Source organism: Patagioenas fasciata, chromosome 22 (assembly GCF_037038585.1).
Source record: "Patagioenas fasciata isolate bPatFas1 chromosome 22, bPatFas1.hap1, whole genome shotgun sequence".
NCBI classification, from domain to species: domain Eukaryota; kingdom Metazoa; phylum Chordata; class Aves; order Columbiformes; family Columbidae; genus Patagioenas; species Patagioenas fasciata.
In genome coordinates, this window is record NC_092541.1 from 7,930,546 (window position 1) to 7,950,154 (window position 19,609).

At 40.2% G+C, this 19,609-nt stretch overlaps 2 protein-coding genes and 1 pseudogene across 2 annotated transcripts; all 3 read right to left on the reverse strand.

Annotated features, from left to right (window-relative positions):
* Nucleotides 1-5,913: 5,913 nt before the first annotated feature.
* LOC136115640 (olfactory receptor 6Y1-like) lies at nucleotides 5,914-6,843 on the reverse strand. The gene has a single exon (XM_065861850.1). The coding sequence runs from the start codon at nucleotides 6,841-6,843 to the stop codon at nucleotides 5,914-5,916; it is 930 nt and encodes a 309-aa protein (XP_065717922.1).
* A 4,881-nt stretch (nucleotides 6,844-11,724) lies between these two features.
* LOC136115641 (olfactory receptor 6B1-like) lies at nucleotides 11,725-12,693 on the reverse strand. Its single transcript, XM_065861851.1, has one exon. It carries the CDS (start codon nucleotides 12,691-12,693, stop codon nucleotides 11,725-11,727), a length of 969 nt encoding a protein of 322 aa, XP_065717923.1.
* A 5,641-nt stretch (nucleotides 12,694-18,334) lies between these two features.
* LOC136115642 (olfactory receptor 6B1-like) lies at nucleotides 18,335-19,095 on the reverse strand (annotated as a pseudogene).
* Between the last annotated feature and the right edge of the window lie 514 nt (nucleotides 19,096-19,609).

Here is a 19,609-nt window from a genome sequence, read left to right on the forward strand (position 1 = left end):
AAGAAATATGAAAAATAGAGAGACAGATGGAAAACAATGGAAAATGGATTTATCTATCATATCTAAAGTTTTTTTAATTTATTAATTTACAGACGAGCCGGTTACCCTATTACACTCTTTTCAGTGTAAAGAAATACTCTGCAAGCAGCACATCCAACCTAGTTTTAAGGTCTACTTTACAATCAATCAAGGAAAAGCATCTCATTCTGAAGTTAGTCTAAACAAGTACTTCTGATGTAACTGGGCAGAAAAATCTCACCCTAAGATTGCGTCTAGTGCAAAAAAGGTTTCCCTCCCCTCAGCAACAGAATAAATGAATACGCTTCTTCAGTCGATGCAAAACAATTTTAAAAAATGTGAGCCAAGAAATCCATGGAAAAAAGTGTGGATAATTTTAAGAAAAAAAGAAAACAAGTATTAGTAAGAAAAAAGGAAACACTGCCTTATGTAAGAAAGTGACTTCTTTTTCTTTTCTTAAAATACTTGCAACAAAACCTTCAAAAGTTGAGATTTCTTAAATATTTTTTCTATTAAAATGTTTACTTCACACAGAATATTCAAAATAATATTGAATAACAGAATATTTCATGTGACTCCTAATTATGTGTAGTCGTTTTGTTTTCATAAATTAGGTATCATTTCAGTTAGTCTGGGATATATACAGTGGGTTAATGCCTGCATTAGAACTAATACATAAGTTACCTTTAAATTCAGTGGATAGAAATACTCCCACTTTAAAGTATTTACCGCAGAAGGTATGAATTATGTACTAGGATTTCATGTTTCTCTCCATTGACTTGAAGGGAAGTCCTGCTCAGTCATACCTATCTATTCTGTATGTATAAAGATGTACATAGATGTATAAACTTGAATTATATTAATCTCCATCCAGTTACTGGTACTTTCTTTGCTCTGTTGTCATTTGCATCAGATGCATTATCATAACCCTCATGTACCTGATCTTTTTAAAACACTGAATTAATTTTTGGTACATTACATCCACCATCTCTTTATAATCCTTGAAATATACCCTCAGTTCTGGGTACCCTCAGAAGCCCTATTTACTTCTTTGACCTTCTTTTGTTCATGTTTCTTAGAAAAGGAAATAACTTTGGATAAATAACTTCTCTTTGTATAACCTTGCTCATCAGATATTTTGTCTAGTTTCCTCTGAGAACCTAAGTTTAGACAGTCAAAATTAAGCATCCAGCCTATATTAGAGAATAGACTGCTTTAGCTTATTGAATTATTTGGTAGACTGCTTCTTGTAGAACCTGATTAGAAACTGCTAATATAAAATTCGCTTAGTGTAATTAAGTTGCTTAGTACAACTTCTGCAAGCTGTGAAGCCTTGAAACTTTCCACTTTGTAAAGTACAAAAGACCCCAGAGCCTACAAGCTATAGAAGATAATGTGTCCTTGGGGATAAGTAAAGGGACAGAACAGCACCTAACAGAAGACAAAACAGAAGAATGTTTTGGCTATTGTCAAGACTTATTTTCTCCAGCTGTGGGTGCAAAATAGCAAATGAAGTCAGGACTTTAATTGGCAGCCCACCTGAAGAAAATGGAGAGATCCAATAAAGAACAGGGAGAACCCAGACCCTAATTTTGCAGTTTGCCTGGAATGATGCACAGGGGGTGGGGGCTTGGATTGCAGGGGTATAATTGCCCATTTTTTTTTATGCTGGGAGTTCCTCTTCAGGAGGCACCGTCTTGAGCTTCTCTATGCTGTACCTTGCAAATAAATTATTCATTTTAGAAGAATTTCTGGAATCCATGCCTGAGTCTCAGCTACAGGAAACCTGGGGAGAAGGAACTTCTGTAACACTACAGCTTCTTCTATTGCCAAAGTTTCTTCTATTGTTGAAAAAGAGAAATAGCTATATCTGCAGTGTGATTCTTGTAGTCCTAACATACCTCTTTAAAATAAAGTGGAAAAACAGTGCCTTAGACGCATATTTCTTCATTAGAAAAGGAATCAAGCTAGCAAGAAAATGAGAAGAGGTTCCTTTATCTCTAACAATATAAAGGAAAATGTCAAAATTGTCTGTTAGTATGGTCAACCATTTCATGGCTATGTAGTGTTGTCTGTCCTAATTGTCCTTATTTTTAAATATTTGTATTTATTCTGGTTTTATGTGTAACCATCAATTATTTAAATGTAACAGATACAAACTTAGGAAAAAATTTGATAATAGTAAAACATCTTTTCAATTGAAAGGTATCCTGTATTCTATTTTTTTTTTTCTAAATAACAGTTGTTACTGCTTTAAGTAAATGTGTCTTTTTAAACAGACTAAGAGAAATCTAAGCTAAGAATGAAACTGCTGGAGATGCTTTTATAGCCAGTGAGAGGGGCACTGCAGGAAGATTTTTGATTCCACTGAGACCTCAAGAAAACTCTGGAATTGTCTGTCTCATTGTTGATCAAACAGAAAGTCCAGTATGACTAATGTAGACCCATCAAATACTGGCTTCTTGCTGATGGACTTACTTTCCAGAAGAAATAACTGCATTCATAAGCCCTGTTTACTCTAAGTGCTATGGAATCAGAATAAAAACACAGCTATTTTTAATGCAGTTCTATCACTAAACTTAGCAAAGCAAAGCTCAGACTTCACAAGCCACAACACACATACCTTGTAATATCGAGATTAAAGCCAGGGATGTTTTTTGGAATTCAGATTTCTTGAACAGATTGCTAAAAACACTGAGTATTTTTCCTACTCAGTTGATTGTTCAATAGTCTAATGGCAATCAGTAGTTCACTGGCCTTTCATCTTGTTGGTTGTGAGCACATTCCCCTTAGCGTGTTGCTCATGTATACTTGAATAGGTATGCATAAAAACACTAGGGATTCAGCTTCTAGAGCCTTAGATCTTCACAGCAGACATCTAAATCTCCAGTGAGATGTTTTTCCCTTGTGCCATTTCTCTTTGCCTGGAAAAGAAGAGAAACCAAGAAGAAAACCCAAACAATAAAGTGTAATGCTGCCTCTGTGTGTCTTTTATCTCTACTTTTTTCACTGTTTCTTATGCTCCTTTTAGATTTATTTCCAATAAGAAAAACACTGTGGACCTAATCAAACCCTGCTGGTGTTCTTCCATTCCCTAAACAAAAACAAGTCTTCTCTGACTGGCAGGGAGAGAGTGCTCACCTCCTAAAACTTAGACACGATTCAGATGGCTGAAACTGAGGCTAAGCCTCAACGGGAAACTGACCTGGATTCCAGCAACCTCTCCAGGAAGAAAAAAGCATCTCACAACTCCTCTGTGGGTATCTCAGACACCCTAGGACATGCTGTTATTTTTCAACAAGCCAACTTGCCTTCTTTTCAGCATAGATGCTGTCCTGGTTTTATTAAAAACAAGTTTCTCTTTTAGTGAATTTGCCTGTCAGTTAAAGCTTCATATCAGCTGCATTTTCCTGGAGAACCAGATGCATGTTTTGGTAAACAGAGCAATAGAATGTGAAGTTATTGATAAGCATGGATGGACATCTCGCGATGTGACCAAGAAACTGACCAACTGTGTATAACATCCCATTCACGTGAATACTTCATATAAAAGTGGGAGACCACGACGATCTTGTCTCTCTTTTTCCCTTTTGCTTATGGCGACATCAGGAGAGGACCTTGCGAGTCATCCCTGTGAACTGAGGCCAGTGACAGACTGAATCCAGCTCCAGTTGGCTGCAGGGTCCGGTCCAGGACTTCAGGTGCCAGCTCTGCAGTTGCTGGGACTTTCAAGATTGGTTTTGTATATTTTGTGTTATTTTCTCTATTCTTATCAGTAGCATTAGTAAAACATTTTTATTTTTTCCAACTCTCTCCCCTCTGTGCTTCTTTCCCTCCCAATTGCCTGTGCTGAGTGGGAAGGGGGAGAGGGAGGGACAAAAGGGGGAAGTGGGGGGGAGAGGAGGTTAACAATACATCTGCCAGGGTTTGATTGTCACCCTGCAATCAAAACCCTCGACAGGAGCATTGCATTAAGTTACAGTAGGCTATATTATCTTCGTTTTGAAGAGTGTTTTAAAATAAATCTACATGAAATAGTTGTTTCTCTTCTTTATAGAAGATCTTCCCCAATTTTATGACTCATGGTAGATCTACACCTTCTACAGCCATAGTATTTCACTTTTGCATATGTTCTCACTGGCTCCCAAAGGCAGATAAGAGTAGGAGAGATAGTAAGGTTCTCAAGAGCTAAGACTGGACTCACAGTCTTATCAGCATTACTTGTGGGAGGCAATTTATTTACAATACTTTAAAGGCAGTAGAGTAGAACAGGAAGAGGGCTGACCCAAGCTGGTACCTGCGCAGAGGTCCAACCCGAGCATAGGAAACCATGGACTTTTATGTCTTTATAAACCATTCATACCATGATTCAGTCCATTAGCAATATTTCACTTTGGATCTTCTTGCTTCTCATTGGATCTTTTCTGCTGATTCCACTTGGGCCTTTGTTTTGTTCAGCTATGAACATTGTTCATGGTCCGTAGCCTGGCAGTTACTGTTTTGTCTAAATAAATCCTTCCTTCTCAGTCAAGTGCAAAATAGGCCCCATTTTGCAGATGTCTGTAATGTCTCCATGTTAGCCATAGATCATTATTTTTCCCAGTCAGTTCCATTTTTCCCAGCAAAGTGCAAACTAGACCGTATCTTGCAAGTGTTCAGTGTAGTTTGTAGTTGCTTTTCGTTAATATGAGCAGAACTTTACAGCTCAAAATTGTAGCAAATCCAGCTTACCAAGTAACATAAAGCAAAGAGCGTATTAAAAATTATACAATCTTATACTTCTAGATGATTCATTATATTTAGTGTGCATCTCCTCAAGCTAAATGATTAATATTGAACTTGAATTTGGTTCATCCACTGACCTCGGAGTAGTAAAACCATTGCCATACAGCTCACTTATTTAGCAGGGAGAGCTCAAAGTGGCTCATCCAGGCTATTGTATTTATAGAATGAAGTGGTTGACTCGTAGTCAAATTGCACACAGCAGGAAAAGTCTGCACGAGACTCCGTGTGCCCACAAACCACGGGGGTTCAGTTCCCGTTCTGCTTCCCTGTGGGTCTCCTGCAAGGAGTTCTTGGCCTGGTTACGGCTCAGGCCCTTCCCTCCTCTGGAGCGTGGACCAAACTGCTCTGGTTTGGCTGGGGGAGCAGGGGGGGTGGTCAAGTGCATCCACCACATCTATCCTGTCAGTTGTGTCTGAATTTCTTCTTCAAGTGATTTACCTCGTATTCCCTGGGTACAATAAGGTTATTCAGGTTAACAGGGACCTGGTGTGAATCAGAGTCTGAATCCACGTGACACTGTAGCTATGCCACAGCATGAGCTACTCACATTATATTCCCTCTATTGCTATATTAAAAAAAATTTCTCCTTCCGAGGATGTTTCATTTTATCCTAAGCCAGGTATTTAAGAAAGTTCAGATTAGTTATCCTTTTCTACTGACTCTTTTTTTTTCGAGGGACAATAACAGAATCTCAGGGTGAAAAAAATCAGATGTAGATATCTGCATTTTACATGCCTTTTACAGTCTCACAAAATGTTTTCTGGACCTAGTAAGCTATCTAGGGCAAACAAAATCTGAGGTTCGGTTTCTAGCATTGCCAAACCTATTTAAAACTGGAGCAGTCATTCAGCTAAGACCTCTGAGAAAAGCAGGCAGCATAGAGTCATAGGGGGTAAACAAACAAGCAAAAAAACTCCCAACCCCAAACCATATTGTGTATATAGATCAAATTTAGATTTATGAAAGTCTAGTTCAATAAATATGGTTACTGGGTGCATGGATAGGAGAGTTTCAGTTTAGCATGATTTAAGGTCTGGACCTTGTGACTTCAGTTCATCAGCACTGCCAGGTGATCTTCATGAGCAAAACCAGAAGTTCTTCATTGATTTCTTAGGTATATCTTGTACTAGTCTTCCTCAGAGCAAACCTGACTTCTTTGTTTCTAAGACAATATATGAGAGGATTCAGAAGTGGCACAACTACTGTGTACAAGACAGATACCAACTTGTTAGCATGGTAGGTATACATGACCTTAGGGTGGGCATAAGTGAAAAGAGTGGTGGAGTAGAACAATATCACTACATTCAAGTGGGAGCTGCAGGTGGAAAAAGCCTTTTGCCTCCCCCGAGAAGAAGGGATCTTCAGCATAGTGAATATGATGCAAATGTAGGAGGTAACCACAGTACACAGAGGCACCATGGTGATGATCAGAGCCAAGATGAAGTCCACTAGCTCAGCCAAAGAGGAATCACTGCAGGAGATACTCAGCAGGGGTGAAATATCACAGAAATAGTGATTGATTTTGTCTACACCACAGAACGAGAGCTGGGCTATGAAGTTCAGTTTGATGGAAGAAGTGATCAAACCACACATCCAACCGGCAGCTGTCAGCTGAGCACAGAACTGATGATTCATGATGAGAGAATATTGGAGAGGTTTGCATATAACCGAAAAACGGTCATAGGCCATAACACCTAACAGAATATACTCAGTACAAACAAAAGTAACAAAGAAATATAACTGTGTCATGCACCCATGGAATGAGATATTTTTATCTTGAGAGAGGAAATCTATGAGCATCTTTGGGTCAATGACAGAAACATACCAGATTTCTAAGAAAGACAGATTTCCTAGGAAGAAATACATGGGTTTTTGCAGACTGTGGTTAGTTCGGATTATGAGAATGATAAGGAAGTTTTCCAACACAGTTAATAAATAAGCCAGAAGTACAGCAGAGAAGAGGAGCACCTGTAGTTCAGCAGTGGTGGGAAAACCCAGGAGAATGAAATACATGACACTGGTTTCATTTCTCCCACCCATTCTGTATGGGAAAGATGAACCTTATCCACCTGCAATAAATTAATACAATGAAACCTAAGCGCAGGCTTAAATTCATAACAGTATGTTACACCATCATTTAAAACACTGTAAAGTTCCAATACTTTGTTGCTGGATTTCTAGAAATTAGTTGTGTTAAGTTCATCTACTCAATTCAGAATTATTCAGTGTAAAAATGTAAACATGTTTTTTACTTTATACTTCGTGGAAATAAACAGGCACTACCAGTCCTATCTCATCTAAGACACAGGTCTAAAATAATGCAGATGAATCATGCTATCATGTTGTCCACCCAGTATAAAAAAAAGTTAGGTTATGAGCTTATAGATAGACAATTACATTGTCAAAGTTTTAATTCCTACATCTATACATTTCTAAAGTTATACCATGTGTGAACTGTGAGGGAATGGTGAAGTACCACAAGGATATATCTGATTTAAAAAGCAGAAGGACCCTATTACAAGTTTCTATGGCTAGCTGTGAGGACACTGATATCTACATAAACCTTATTGAGATACAAAGGTACACATAACGTCCCAGATACAGCATAATTGCAAGTTAATTGTAGTTCTGGGTGTGTTTCATTTGCAGCTAACTCAGATCATTTCTTCAAAAATAAGAATACCTCAGACTGTGCGGTTAGAAACAAAACTGTTCTCAACCTTCTGTAATGGGAATTCAAAGTGGGCTACACCACCTTAGTTGCTCCTGAAGAGTATGATCAATAGGGAACAGATGTAGTGTACACTGTTGTGTCAGTTGCATGATTTATACCAACACAGATAAATCGACCGCTTTATTTACCTTCAGTGCCTCATGACATGTGACCTAGAAATTAGATAACCTCCCAATGGAAGCAATCAGAGAAAGAGGAGAGATGCTATTGTTTCCCCTGTGATTCCATACAGGGTAGAATTAAAAAACTCTGAAAATGTCTAAGATTTTGTCTGAGACACTGAACAATGAAATACCACAAGCTGACATCTACTGGTTTTTATAGGGCAGAGGAAGAAAAACCCACCCAAAAAACAAAAGCAAAAAGCCCTGAAGCAGAGAATATGGTGTCGTGGATACATTCCTCACATGGTTTTGATTTACCGGCAATTTGAAATTATTTCTAATAGCAATTAATCGGTTGCTGATTAATTAAGTGATTTAGAGGAATTTGATGGGATTTGTTATATTTAAAACAGCAACTTAATTACAGAGCTGAGAATGACAAGGGTCACACTGTATTACAAAGAGAGAAATCGGATCACGTAGACATAATCATGCACACAGATATATAGACAAAAACATAGACACACGTGAGTATTAATTCATGTATACTAAAATATATGTGGATACACATACATCAGTCAAAATCAGACAAAATTTCCCTCTTGAGTTTAGCAAATTACTTACTTTCAATGCACCAGCATTCTCATCAGGTGATTGTTGAGCCTCAAGAAATCTATCTTGGCCCACAGCTTCACACCATCCTTTTGTCCTGAGGTGACACTGAGAAGGTGTCTCCCCTCAGAGTGAGGTGTGAAGTTGCAGCCCATGGTGACCCCGGAGAGCTCAACAGGTCTCACTTTGAATTCGCTATTTATAGGGTCATAAGATTGTAGGCTTTAGTCAGTATTTTTCCACTCTAGCAACACATAGGGCCAGGTAATATTCTGGTGTTTTCCACCATTTCTCTATGTTCAGAACTTTTCACATCATATAGTTTTTGCTTGAGCTACAGTTGAGGTAGCAGGGGAGCCACAGGTGCCCTAGGCTGTTGGAATTGATTGATCATTGCTACCTTTCCTAGGCAGAAGGGGTATCTTTTCCTACATGACAGAAGCCCCAAGACTGTGGAGGGAGTGCCTCAGTGCTCTGACTCGCTGCATTTGCATAATTGGAATTGTTCTCCCCGACATACCCAGCTTGCCCAGGTATCCAGATGGCCCAAGTGGCAGGAGGGCAGCTCCACAGAGAGGAATCTGGGGATTCTGGTCACGAGCAAGTTGAGCGCGAGCCAGTCGTGTCCCTGGAGCCAAGAGGGCCCCGTGTCCTGGTGCATCCAGCACAGCACGGCCAGCCGGGCAGGGAGGGGATTGTCCCGCTCTGCTCTGGCCTCACCTGGAGCATTCATTGTGTGCAGGGCTGGGGACACAGGAGAAAAAGGGTGTAAAGCTACTGAAGGAGTAAGAGTGGTCTTTGGGGCATGACATATACTCTGATGCTTGCATATAATTTCTGTGTACCCCAAAGTCTAAAGTCACAGGAAGGCTTCATTAATCTCAAGAACCAGGGAAAACCAGGATTTAATAGAAAAAGACCCCCAAAACAAATCCTGTGGCTGGAAGAGGCACTCCAAAGGGGAAGTCAGGCAGAGAATTCTCTCAGGAGCTTGTTTGATAGTCAATAGCCAAACATAGATTGTGTGTCTACAGTCAGGAGAATCCTGCCCCAGTTCTCCTCCGAACTCTGAAGACAGTGATATATTTACATTTTTACCTGAATGTTATTAGTTCAAAGTATTTGAAAAAATGTGAGGACTTTGCTGCAATGTTCCAGAATGGTGTTTTGTGATATGAGATTGAGAGCACGTCGTACCCAGAAACTCTTGAAAAACTCTGCAGTTGTTCCATAGATGAAGGAGCCAAAATTAAAATAGTTTTCACAGAATCACAGAATGGACTGGGTTGGAAAAGACCTCAGAGATCATCCAGTAACCCTTGGTCCAACTCCAGTCCATTTACTAGATCATGGCACCAAGTGCCATGTCCAGTCTCAGTTTAAAAACCTCCAGTGCCGGTGAGTCCAGCACCTCCCTGGGCAGCCATTCCAATGCTGACCACTCTCTCTGCACAGAATTGCTTTCTCATCTCCAGCCTCAGTTTCCCCTGGCAGAGTTGAACCCCATGCCCCCTTGTCCTATTGCTGAGTGCCTGGGAGAAGAGCCCAATCCCCCCTGGCTAGAACTGCCCTTCAGGTCGTTCTAGAGAGTGCTGAGCTCACCTCTAAGCCTCCTCTTCTCAGACTGAACAAGCCCAGCTCCCTCAGCCTCTCCCTATAGGGCTTGTGTTTTATCTGTTATATGAGGAATGAGATAATGGTTCTGCTGAACTGAGCTCATACTGGCTTGAGTCTATGTTGTTATTATGAATCTCACTCTTTCACAATAAAGTATTATTTGTCTGTTTGTCTCTGTGTAAAGTCTATACTGACTACACAGTGAATGTATGTGAGGACTATTCTGCAATGGAAAACTGGTTCTTTCCTCAAACAAAACATAGCAGTAGTACTGTAGTTCTGATCAGTTTAGAGACCATTTGACTTGAATACAAGGATGAAACATCTCCTCCCTGTTACTCTGTCCACATGGTCCAATACTCCAAAACTATTGCAGCAGTCTTGACACCTTTACTTGGCTCATTTTGTCTGCTTTTCATCCCGTACGTGCAGCATAGAAACTCGGTACCATATACAAGAATAAACATCATAGGCTGTAAGGTAATGCTTAGCTTTATTCTAAAAATCTTGAATGTTTAATTTTTAATGCAATTACATTTTTTCCAGCCCAGTAAAGGGCCAAAGGAAGGCAATAGCATCCCAGGATCTTGGCTTTGGAAATGCAGGAATCTTGCTTCTAACTGATTGAGACATCAATGTAGTTGCATCTGAAGCGTTTTAACCACAGTACCATTCTAAATAAATAAATACACAAGTAAATTAAAAAGGAGCCCTTAAATCAGCATATATTAAGATCCATGAGGTTAACTGGGGAGGTCACATTGCTGTTGTGGAACAGAGAAGTGGCAATGAACAGCACGTACAACACACTGGCAGAAGATCTGAGTGAACAGATGCAAAAGCCTTTGGCGTAGGTCACAATCAAGGGACTGCTCATGGGCATGGCCAGCCTGGGCAAGAGGGGCCTGGCCATGACGGTATCTGCATCTGGCGCTGTGACATGTTCAGCAAAATGGCCGCAGATCACTCCCTAGAGTAAATTAATTTAGTGGTGCAGATGTTGACAAAGGAAGCAGAGATGCAGCCACTCCTAAAATACACAAAATTCCCAAACAACTGTATGGTCATTCATATTCAAACTAATACACAGTGACTTCAGGAGAGTTTATAAAAACACAAATTAATGAAAATGTCCTACTAAATGGGGGAAAAAAAAAAGTTATTTTATTTACAGTGACCAGGATTTAAAGTCTTAAATTTATTTGAAGTATTTATTCCAACCTTCCTTAAGGAGTTGGGCTTCTCCCGTTCCAATGTGAACACTTTCCTTTGGCTGTTACTCTCTTCGAAGAGGATTGATTCAGGTCCCTAAGTACAGGCTTCTTGTAGAATATGAAATACTGTGGAGTGCCTGAGACCTCCCCTTTTGGATAGGCAGATATGATACAGGAACTGCAGAAGAAACTCTTCCTTTTAGCATCACATTTGTAAATGGAGCAGAATACCTGAGGTCTTAAAAACACTAGGCATGCGCCTATAGTTAGGCACATCCACCTCACCTTATCTGTCAGATATTGCCCAGAATTGGATCACACGTTTTTAACAGGACATTTAAATTGTGTTCTCAAAGCCACTGATGTATGATATCCTAGACATGTTCGGTGTTTTGTTGTTGTTCCCTGATGTGCCTGTATATCAAATCAGTAACTTCATTGTGCATAAGCCTTTATCAGAGAAGAAAGATCATTTGAAGGTAATAGATGTAATAGATGATTTCTTGTTGAGGACATGTGGCCATATGTATGCCTCAGTTTCTTTTGTTACCAGCATTATGATGGTTGCAGTTCTGTCTAAGTACAATATAAATCTTAAAATCTTTCCTTCTAACTCTCACACTGTCTGTAAGACGCTATCTTAATGGTGGACAGCAATAGATTGAGAGACTTTGGGGGCAGTCTGTCTCACACTGAAGGTTTTTTGAAAAGCCCCTATGACCTCTTGGTTCCTCAGGCAGTAAATGAAGGGATTGACCATGGGAGTTACAATAGTGTACACAATTGACACCAGCTTGTTTAAGTCAAAAGGGTGGATTCTCTTGGGCCGGGCATACATGAACAGAGTGGCTGAAAAGAAGATAATGACTACAGTGAGGTGAGAAACACAGGTGGAGAAAGCTTTCTTCCTGCCCTGTGCTGTGGGCATATGCAGGATCGTGCTAATTATGCATATATAGGACATAATTGTGACAGAGAGAGGAACGAGCAAGATAAACAAGGCCAGTATGAAATCCACTATTTCAGCCATTGTCATGTCAGCACACGATATGTTCAGCAAGGGGCTGATGTCACAGAAGAAATGATTGATGACATTGGATCCACAAAAAGACAGTTGAGAGATGAAAAGTACTTTCAGCATAGAGGCCAAGAAGCCAATGAGCCAGGAGCATGTGGCTAGTTGCACGCAGAGCCAGTGGTTCATGATGAGTGGATATCGCAGGGGAATGCAGATGGCCACATAACGATCATAAGCCATGACTGCAAGGAGAACACACTCAGTGCAAATAAGGGAGCTGAAGAAGTAAAGCTGGGTCATGCAACCTCCAAAAGATATACTCTTGCTTTCAACAAGAAAATTTGCTAGCAGTTTGGGGACAGTGACTGAGATATAGCAAGCCTCCAGAAAGGAGAGATTGCTGAGAAAGAAATACATGGGCTTGTGAAGCTGAAGGTTCATCTTTATCAAGATAATTATGAGTATATTTTCTAAGATGGTCAGCATGTAGGCCACCAGGAACATCACAAAAAGCAACATCTGAAGTTCCATGATAGCTGGAAATCCCAGGAGGATAAATTCCTGGAACTTTGTGCTGTTTTCTTGCTTCATGGCAAAGGGTGTAACATTAAGCTTCAAAGAAAAAGACAATAAAAGAGAAAAAAAATATGAAATAGTTTTAAAATCTAAGAAGTAGCGAGAAGAACCACACAGAAAGAAAAGAGAAGAAAAGAGAAGAAAAGAGAAGAAAAGAGAAGAAAAAAGAGAAGAGAAGAGAAGAGAAGAGAAGAGAAGAAAAGAAAAGAAAAGAAAAGAAAAAAGAAAAGAAAAGAAAAGAAAAGAAAAGAAAAGAAAAGAAAAGAAAAGAAAAGAAAAGAAAAGAAAAGAAAAGAAAAGAAAAGAAAAGAAAAAAAGAAAAGAAAAGATGGCAAGTTGAAAAGAAAAAAGGAAAAATTATAATGATAAAAAACGGAAAACATGAGGAGGGGGAAAAAAGGAAGAGCATTATTACATGCAGATTGTGTACTATTTTGAAAATATAAGAACAAATTCAATAAGATATTTTGATATCTGGTTCATATTTGGTGGCCTAGATTATTACTGAAATCCATTGATGTCAAAGGACCATATAACAGCTGGATGCCAAGTTCTTTTTAACTTGCAGAGGATACTGGATATTCAGGCTGCCTCTGCATAACTTCGGCAACTGTACCTAGTTCTGCAAAGACATCATTCCCGTTCAGTCTGTGGGGTTCAGCTTGGTACCCACTGTATTTTCCCGGCGTAGAAATCCTCACGATATTCAACAAATGAAACATGTATTCCAGAGGGCAATATGTGTTATTCTAAATAAAGCTCTCAGTGAAGATGGATCAAGTTTTGGAGGAACGTATTTCTCTGTATCTCTTCCCCTCCCGTTCCCCATTTTTCCATTTCTCCATCTATCCACCTTCCTAAAAAATTTGATGAGCCTAATTTTCCCATAGATTTCTCCATTTCCACAGGTCAATACTGAAAAAAAACCAAAACCTTTCACACTGGAAAATGCACACCTCTCTTCTTTAACCTTACTGTACTCTAAGCTAAGATAGGAAATGCTTTTTCATCTTGTTTTTAAGTTCTGTTAGTGTAATACTTTATTTCATGTTAAAAGCAAATAAACAAACCACCTCTTCCCACCTCCCCAGAATTATTAAAGCATATAATAAACTAGGTTTTCAGCAATGGAAAAACATTCATCTTCATAAAGCAATTCATTGACACTGAAGCAGCAGTCCAGATACTCATCATTTAAAACCTTTTGTAGCTTCAGAAGCAGTAATATAAACCACGACTGAAGACTTGTAACATGCAAACTCATATAGCTTCATAACTTTGTTAGTGTTAGTTTTTACTACCATGAGAAATTCCACAGGTCTAAAAAGAAGCAGAAAAGTAATTATGGGATTTCTCCCTAAAAAACACAAGTGTTGGTAAAACCAACTTGAACTGCAAAATTTTGTCTTTTTTTTCTAAGTGCAAAATACATTATTAACCAATTTGTCTACATACTATATGTATTCAGTAGTTCCTGACCTGACCAGTATTAGTTCTGCCTATAAAACCAGGGATATCTGAGTGTTTCCAATTTCAAATTATCTTTCACATCAGTTGAATCTCTAAATAAGCAATTGCAAGAGAGTGATAGTGCTTCTCCTAAGTCAAATACAATGCTTATATTTCTCTGTCCCTTGAACTGGAGTTAATACCTGAGCTACCATAATATCAGAAGACCATACTGAGAAGCTGGAATTCTGATGAAATTTAGACAGCCATCAGTTTAGTTTTGTAATATACAATATACTCAGCTTGTCTTATTTCTTGGGAATGTAGATATACAGGCATATCCAGGTAATAGTGCTTTCATTGAGAGGAAAAACTCTAAAGCAGGTCAGACGGATAATTCCATAGCAATGTCTCCTCCTCTCTTCCTTGACTCAACAAGTGCATGTCAACAAGCAGCTCAGAAGCCTAGGTGTGTTGCTCAGTGTCGTTCGCATGTATGCTGTAGATGTTGAAATGTCGAAGGATTAATTCCTCCTTGGAGGAAGGTGATTACCCTACAAAAATTACTGAAGAATAACAGTGAAAAACTTCCTTCTCTTCTTACCTTCACACCACTTCAGCAGTCGTGGAAGCTCTGCAAAACATACTGACATAATTGCTTCTTATGTGTTCACAAAAAAGCTGTTCCGTATACGACTACATAAGCTGTAAGTAATTACTCATGGGATTTCAGTGTTTACTCTGGCTTTGGGTAACTGAGGTACCCAAGAAGAAAGCTCATGAAGATTAATTGTATATTTCTGAGACTCTTTCTTCAGCATTTACAGTTAATGAAACAAAACAATAACCCAACTTAGCTGCTGTGAAACATTTTCTGGAGGTGACTATTCCTTGGTTACCTGCTAGTGATTGTTCCTGTGAACAAGCTACTGACAGAGGTTCCTCAGGAAGCCACCCAATGAACATGTACTTGAGTAATTATCTGTTACTGTGCCTACATGATCAACTGTGTTTTCACAAAGTATATCACCCTGCAAATGGAACTAATTTGTTTACACTTTTTTTGGTGGCCATTTCAGAAACATGTATTTGTTTGACAGATCTCACTCAAGACCTTCCGCAAGACCGCAACCTTTCTGGAGAGAAAGCTACTATACCACGTCTGAAACATAAATAGGCATCTCTGTTCATGTAAGGGAACGTCTTTGCATAAGAGCCTACTCTTTTTTTCAGTTCATAACTTCTTTGCCTTTTAACTGTAGCCAACTAGCTCCCCTTTAGACCAGATCAAAAGATAACTCCATAGTTAGTTTCTCCTAATTACTGTTTGCTATAGATAGTACAGGCAAGTACACGTCTGTCATTATTGGGGTTATTCAATTTGAACACTGCAGAAAATAAATTCCTCAGAACCACAAGGAGTCCATGTAGACTGGGGCATCGTGTAATGTGAGTGTAACCAGGCTAGAGCCATGCAGGATGGAATTCAAAGAAGGATCACAGGAGACAATAGACTTAGAGCAGTCTGGATAAAATATAACCAATATAACCAATGGAGAGAGCTGAAGTCTCTCTCTATATACTAGAGTTAGTAGACAGTCCAGGAATGTTTCTCAAAACTAGAATTTAAATTCCTGAGATTCACTTAAAATCACATAGACTTTATTAGGTATATTATTTGAATTGGAAGTGAAGATCTATTTTGCTTACTGAGAGATATTGTTTATGGAAAAGTGTGGGTTTTGATGTGTTTTGTGTTTGTGTGTATGACTGCAGATATCACTGGAATTAATCTAGACCATTACCTTGTATTAATTACTCAGTTAATTACTCAGTTCCTCACCAAGGGGAAGTTGTGCTTGACGAACCTCATTGACTTTTATGAGGACATAACAAGATGGATGGATGATGGCAGAGCAGTGGACGTGATCTACCTTGACTTGAGTAAGGCATTTGATGCAGCATCCTCACAGCATCCTCACAGCTGAACTGAGGGAGTGCGGTCTGGATGACCGGGTAGTGAGGTGGGTTGCGAACTGGCTGAAGGCAGGAAGCCAGCGAGTGGTGGTCAATGGTGCGGAGTCCAGTTGGAGGCCTGTATCTAGTGCAGTGCCTGAGGGGTCAGTACTGGGGCCTGTGCTATTCAATATATTTATCAATGATTTGAACGAAGGAATAGAGTGACTGTCAGCAAGTTTGCTGATGACACCAAGCTGGGAGGAGTGGCTGACACTGGAAGCTGTGCTGCCATCCAGAGACCTGGACAGGCTGGAGAGTTGGGCGGGGAAAAATTTAATGAAATATAACAAGGGCAAGTGTAGGAACAACCCCAAGTTCCAGTATAAGTTTGGGAATTAGACCTATTAGAGAGCAGTGTAGGGGAAAGGGACCTCGGGGTCCTGGTGGACAGCAGGGTGACCATGAGCCAGCACTGGGCCCTTGTGGCCAGGAAGGCCAATGGTACCTGGGGTGGATTAGAAGGAGGGTGGTCAGTAGGTCAGAGAGGTTCTCCTGCCCCTCTACTCTGCTTTGATGAGACCACACCTGGAATATTGTGTGCATTTGTGGCCCCTCAGTTCCAGAAGGACAGGGAACTGCTGGAGAGAGTCCAGCGCAGGGCAACGAAGATGCTGAAGGGAGTGGAGCATCTCCCGTGTGAGGAAAGGCTGAGGGAGCTGGGGCTCTGGAGCTGGAGAAGAAGAGACTGAGGGGTGACCTCATTAATGTTTACAGATATATAAAGGGTGAGTGTCAGGAGGATGGAGCCAGGCTCTTCTCGCTGACAACCAATGACAGGACAAGGGGTAATGGGTTCAAACTGGAACTCAAGACATTCCACTTAAATTTGAGAAGAAACTTCTCCTCAGTGAGGGTGGCAGAGCCTGGCCCAGGCTGCCCAGGGAGGTTGTGGAGTCTCCTTCTCTGCAGACATTCAAACCCGCCTGGACACCTTCCTGTGGAACCTCAGCTGGGTGTTCCTGCTCCATGGGGGGATTGGACATGATGATCTTTTGAGGTCCCTTCCAATCCCTGACATTCTGGGATTCTGTGATTCTGTGAATTACTTAAATGCCCATCCTTGTGAAGAAAGTGGACATAACTGTTTATTTGGTGTCTCAAGTTCTTCGAATCACAGTTTCATATTAAGTTGGACCAAGGTCAGAATGAAATTATTTTCTTTGATACAGACCAAAAAATCCATTAAGAGAAGGCAATGATGTTTATTGCCTTTTCTACTGGTCAGGAATGATATGTGTTGTGTTCAGTAGAAACACATTCTTTTACATTCACACAGTGCCAGCATTAATTGATTTTAGGTTAACATGCAGATTGACTCAGGAAAAGAAATCCTTAACCACTGATGTCTAAACAAAACCATAATCTTCATTTCTGTGAAAGTAAAATTCTTATTAGACATTCGTAGGATTCGGACAAAATCAAGATTGTCTGCAAGTATTATATTAGTGATCAGTCCCAGAAACCCTGGAGACAACAGCCATGCCACACAAGACCTTCCATAAAGTGTCTTTTACTTTCTGGTTCGTCAAGCAGGAAATGAATGGATTTAGCACTGGAGCGACTACAGTATGAATTATGGAAACCAGTTTGTTGAGATCCAAGGAGTCCATACATGGAGAGGGTGGTTGAAAAGACGGTGATCGCAGTCAGGTGAGAAACACAGGTGGAGAAAGCTTTCTTCTTGTTCTAAGCCATGGGAATGACACTGTTTCCCACAGCATTCTCCTGGAGAAACTGGCTGCTCATGGCTTGGATGGTCATACACTTCACTGGTAGCTGTGTTCAGTTTTGGGCTGCTCACTGCAAGAAAGACATTGAGGTACTGGAGAGAACTCAGAAAAAGGCAACAAAGCTGCTGAAGGGTGTAGAGGACAAGCCTTATGAGTAGTGGCTGAGGGAACTGGGGCTGTTTAGCTTTAACCTGGTTGAGGGAAGACCTTCTTGATCTGAAAGGAGGTTGTAGCACAGAGGAGGTTGCCCTCTTCTCCCAAGTTACAGGCTATAGGATGAGAGGAAATGGCCTCAAGTTGTACCAGGGGAGGTTATTAGATATTAGGAAAAAAGTCTTCCTGGAAGGGGTTGTCAGGCCTTGGAACAGGCTGCCCAAGGAAGTGGTTGAGCCACCATCCCTGGAGGTGTTTAAAAGATATGTAGATGAAGTTCTTAAGGACATGGTTTAGTCTCAGTGTTACGTTAACAGTTGGACTTGATGATCTTGAGGGTCTATTCCAACCAAAGTGGTTTTATGAATGCACAAAATGGTGTTGATTATGCACATGTAAGAAATTGTGATGATGGAGAGAGGGATTAACAGAATAAACAAGGCAAGGATGAAGTCCACTGTCTCTGCAAGTGACCACTCAGTGCAAGAGAGGTTGAGCAAAGGGCTGATGTCACAGTAAAAGTGATTGATGACTTTGGGGACACAGAAAGAGAGCTGGGAAATGAAGAAGACCTTTAGCACAGACGTCAGAAAGCCAACCAGCCAAAAGCCCATGGCCAGCTGCATATAGAGTCTTTAGTTTATGATGACTGGGTAGCACAGGGGGTTGCAGATGGCCACATGGCAGTTGTAGGCCATGACAGCCAGGAGGACACATTCGGTACAGACCAAGGCAATGAAGAAGTATAACTGGGCCATACAAACTGTGAAGGAGATGCTCGTATTCTTCACCAGAAAGCTGACCAGCAATTTGGGAACAGTGACTGAGATGTATCAGGCCTCTAGGAAAGACTGATGGTTGAGAAGTGCATAGGCTTGTGCAGTTGATGATTTCTTCTGATTAAAGTGATGATGATTAAGTTTTCAAGGACAGTTAACAAATACAAAATGAGGAAAATCATAAACAACAGAGCCTGCGTCTGGATGGCAGGGAATCCAACGCTGATGAATGCTTGGGTACGGGGATCATTTTTCTGTATCACAATGAGCTTGAAGACCTGGAACATGTAAGGAGGAATAAATAAGAAAATAAGGAACATATTGTTTCATCTCCTCCAAGCGTCTTTTCCATACTGCAAATACACAAGTTAAGTAGACATTCCACAGCAGTTATTTATGTGACATTCTTTATTATTTAACCACTCCTGAAAATTTTTGAGTCCTACAGCATTATAGGGCTGGTGATTCAGATCTTGGTTCCAAGAAAATATTTAAGCTGTACTGATTTCCTCACAGGCCTTCTTACTCCTTTCTTTACTTAGAAGACAGTCAAAGGGAAAGCCGAAGATTACTAAATGTGCTTTTCATCTAAGTTCTGAGCTACACCTCAGATGGCCACACAGCAGATATCTAGATATCTAGATAAAAGCACAGTCTTGATAAACGGCTGAACTCATGTAAGGGAAATGTAGCTTGAGCTGTTTTTGTCTCTCCCTTTCTTTTGATTATAGGCAGAAGAAAGTGCTTGTTCTCTCAGACATAGTGCTTTAGTCAAGTTTGCCAGGGTTCTGGAGTATATGT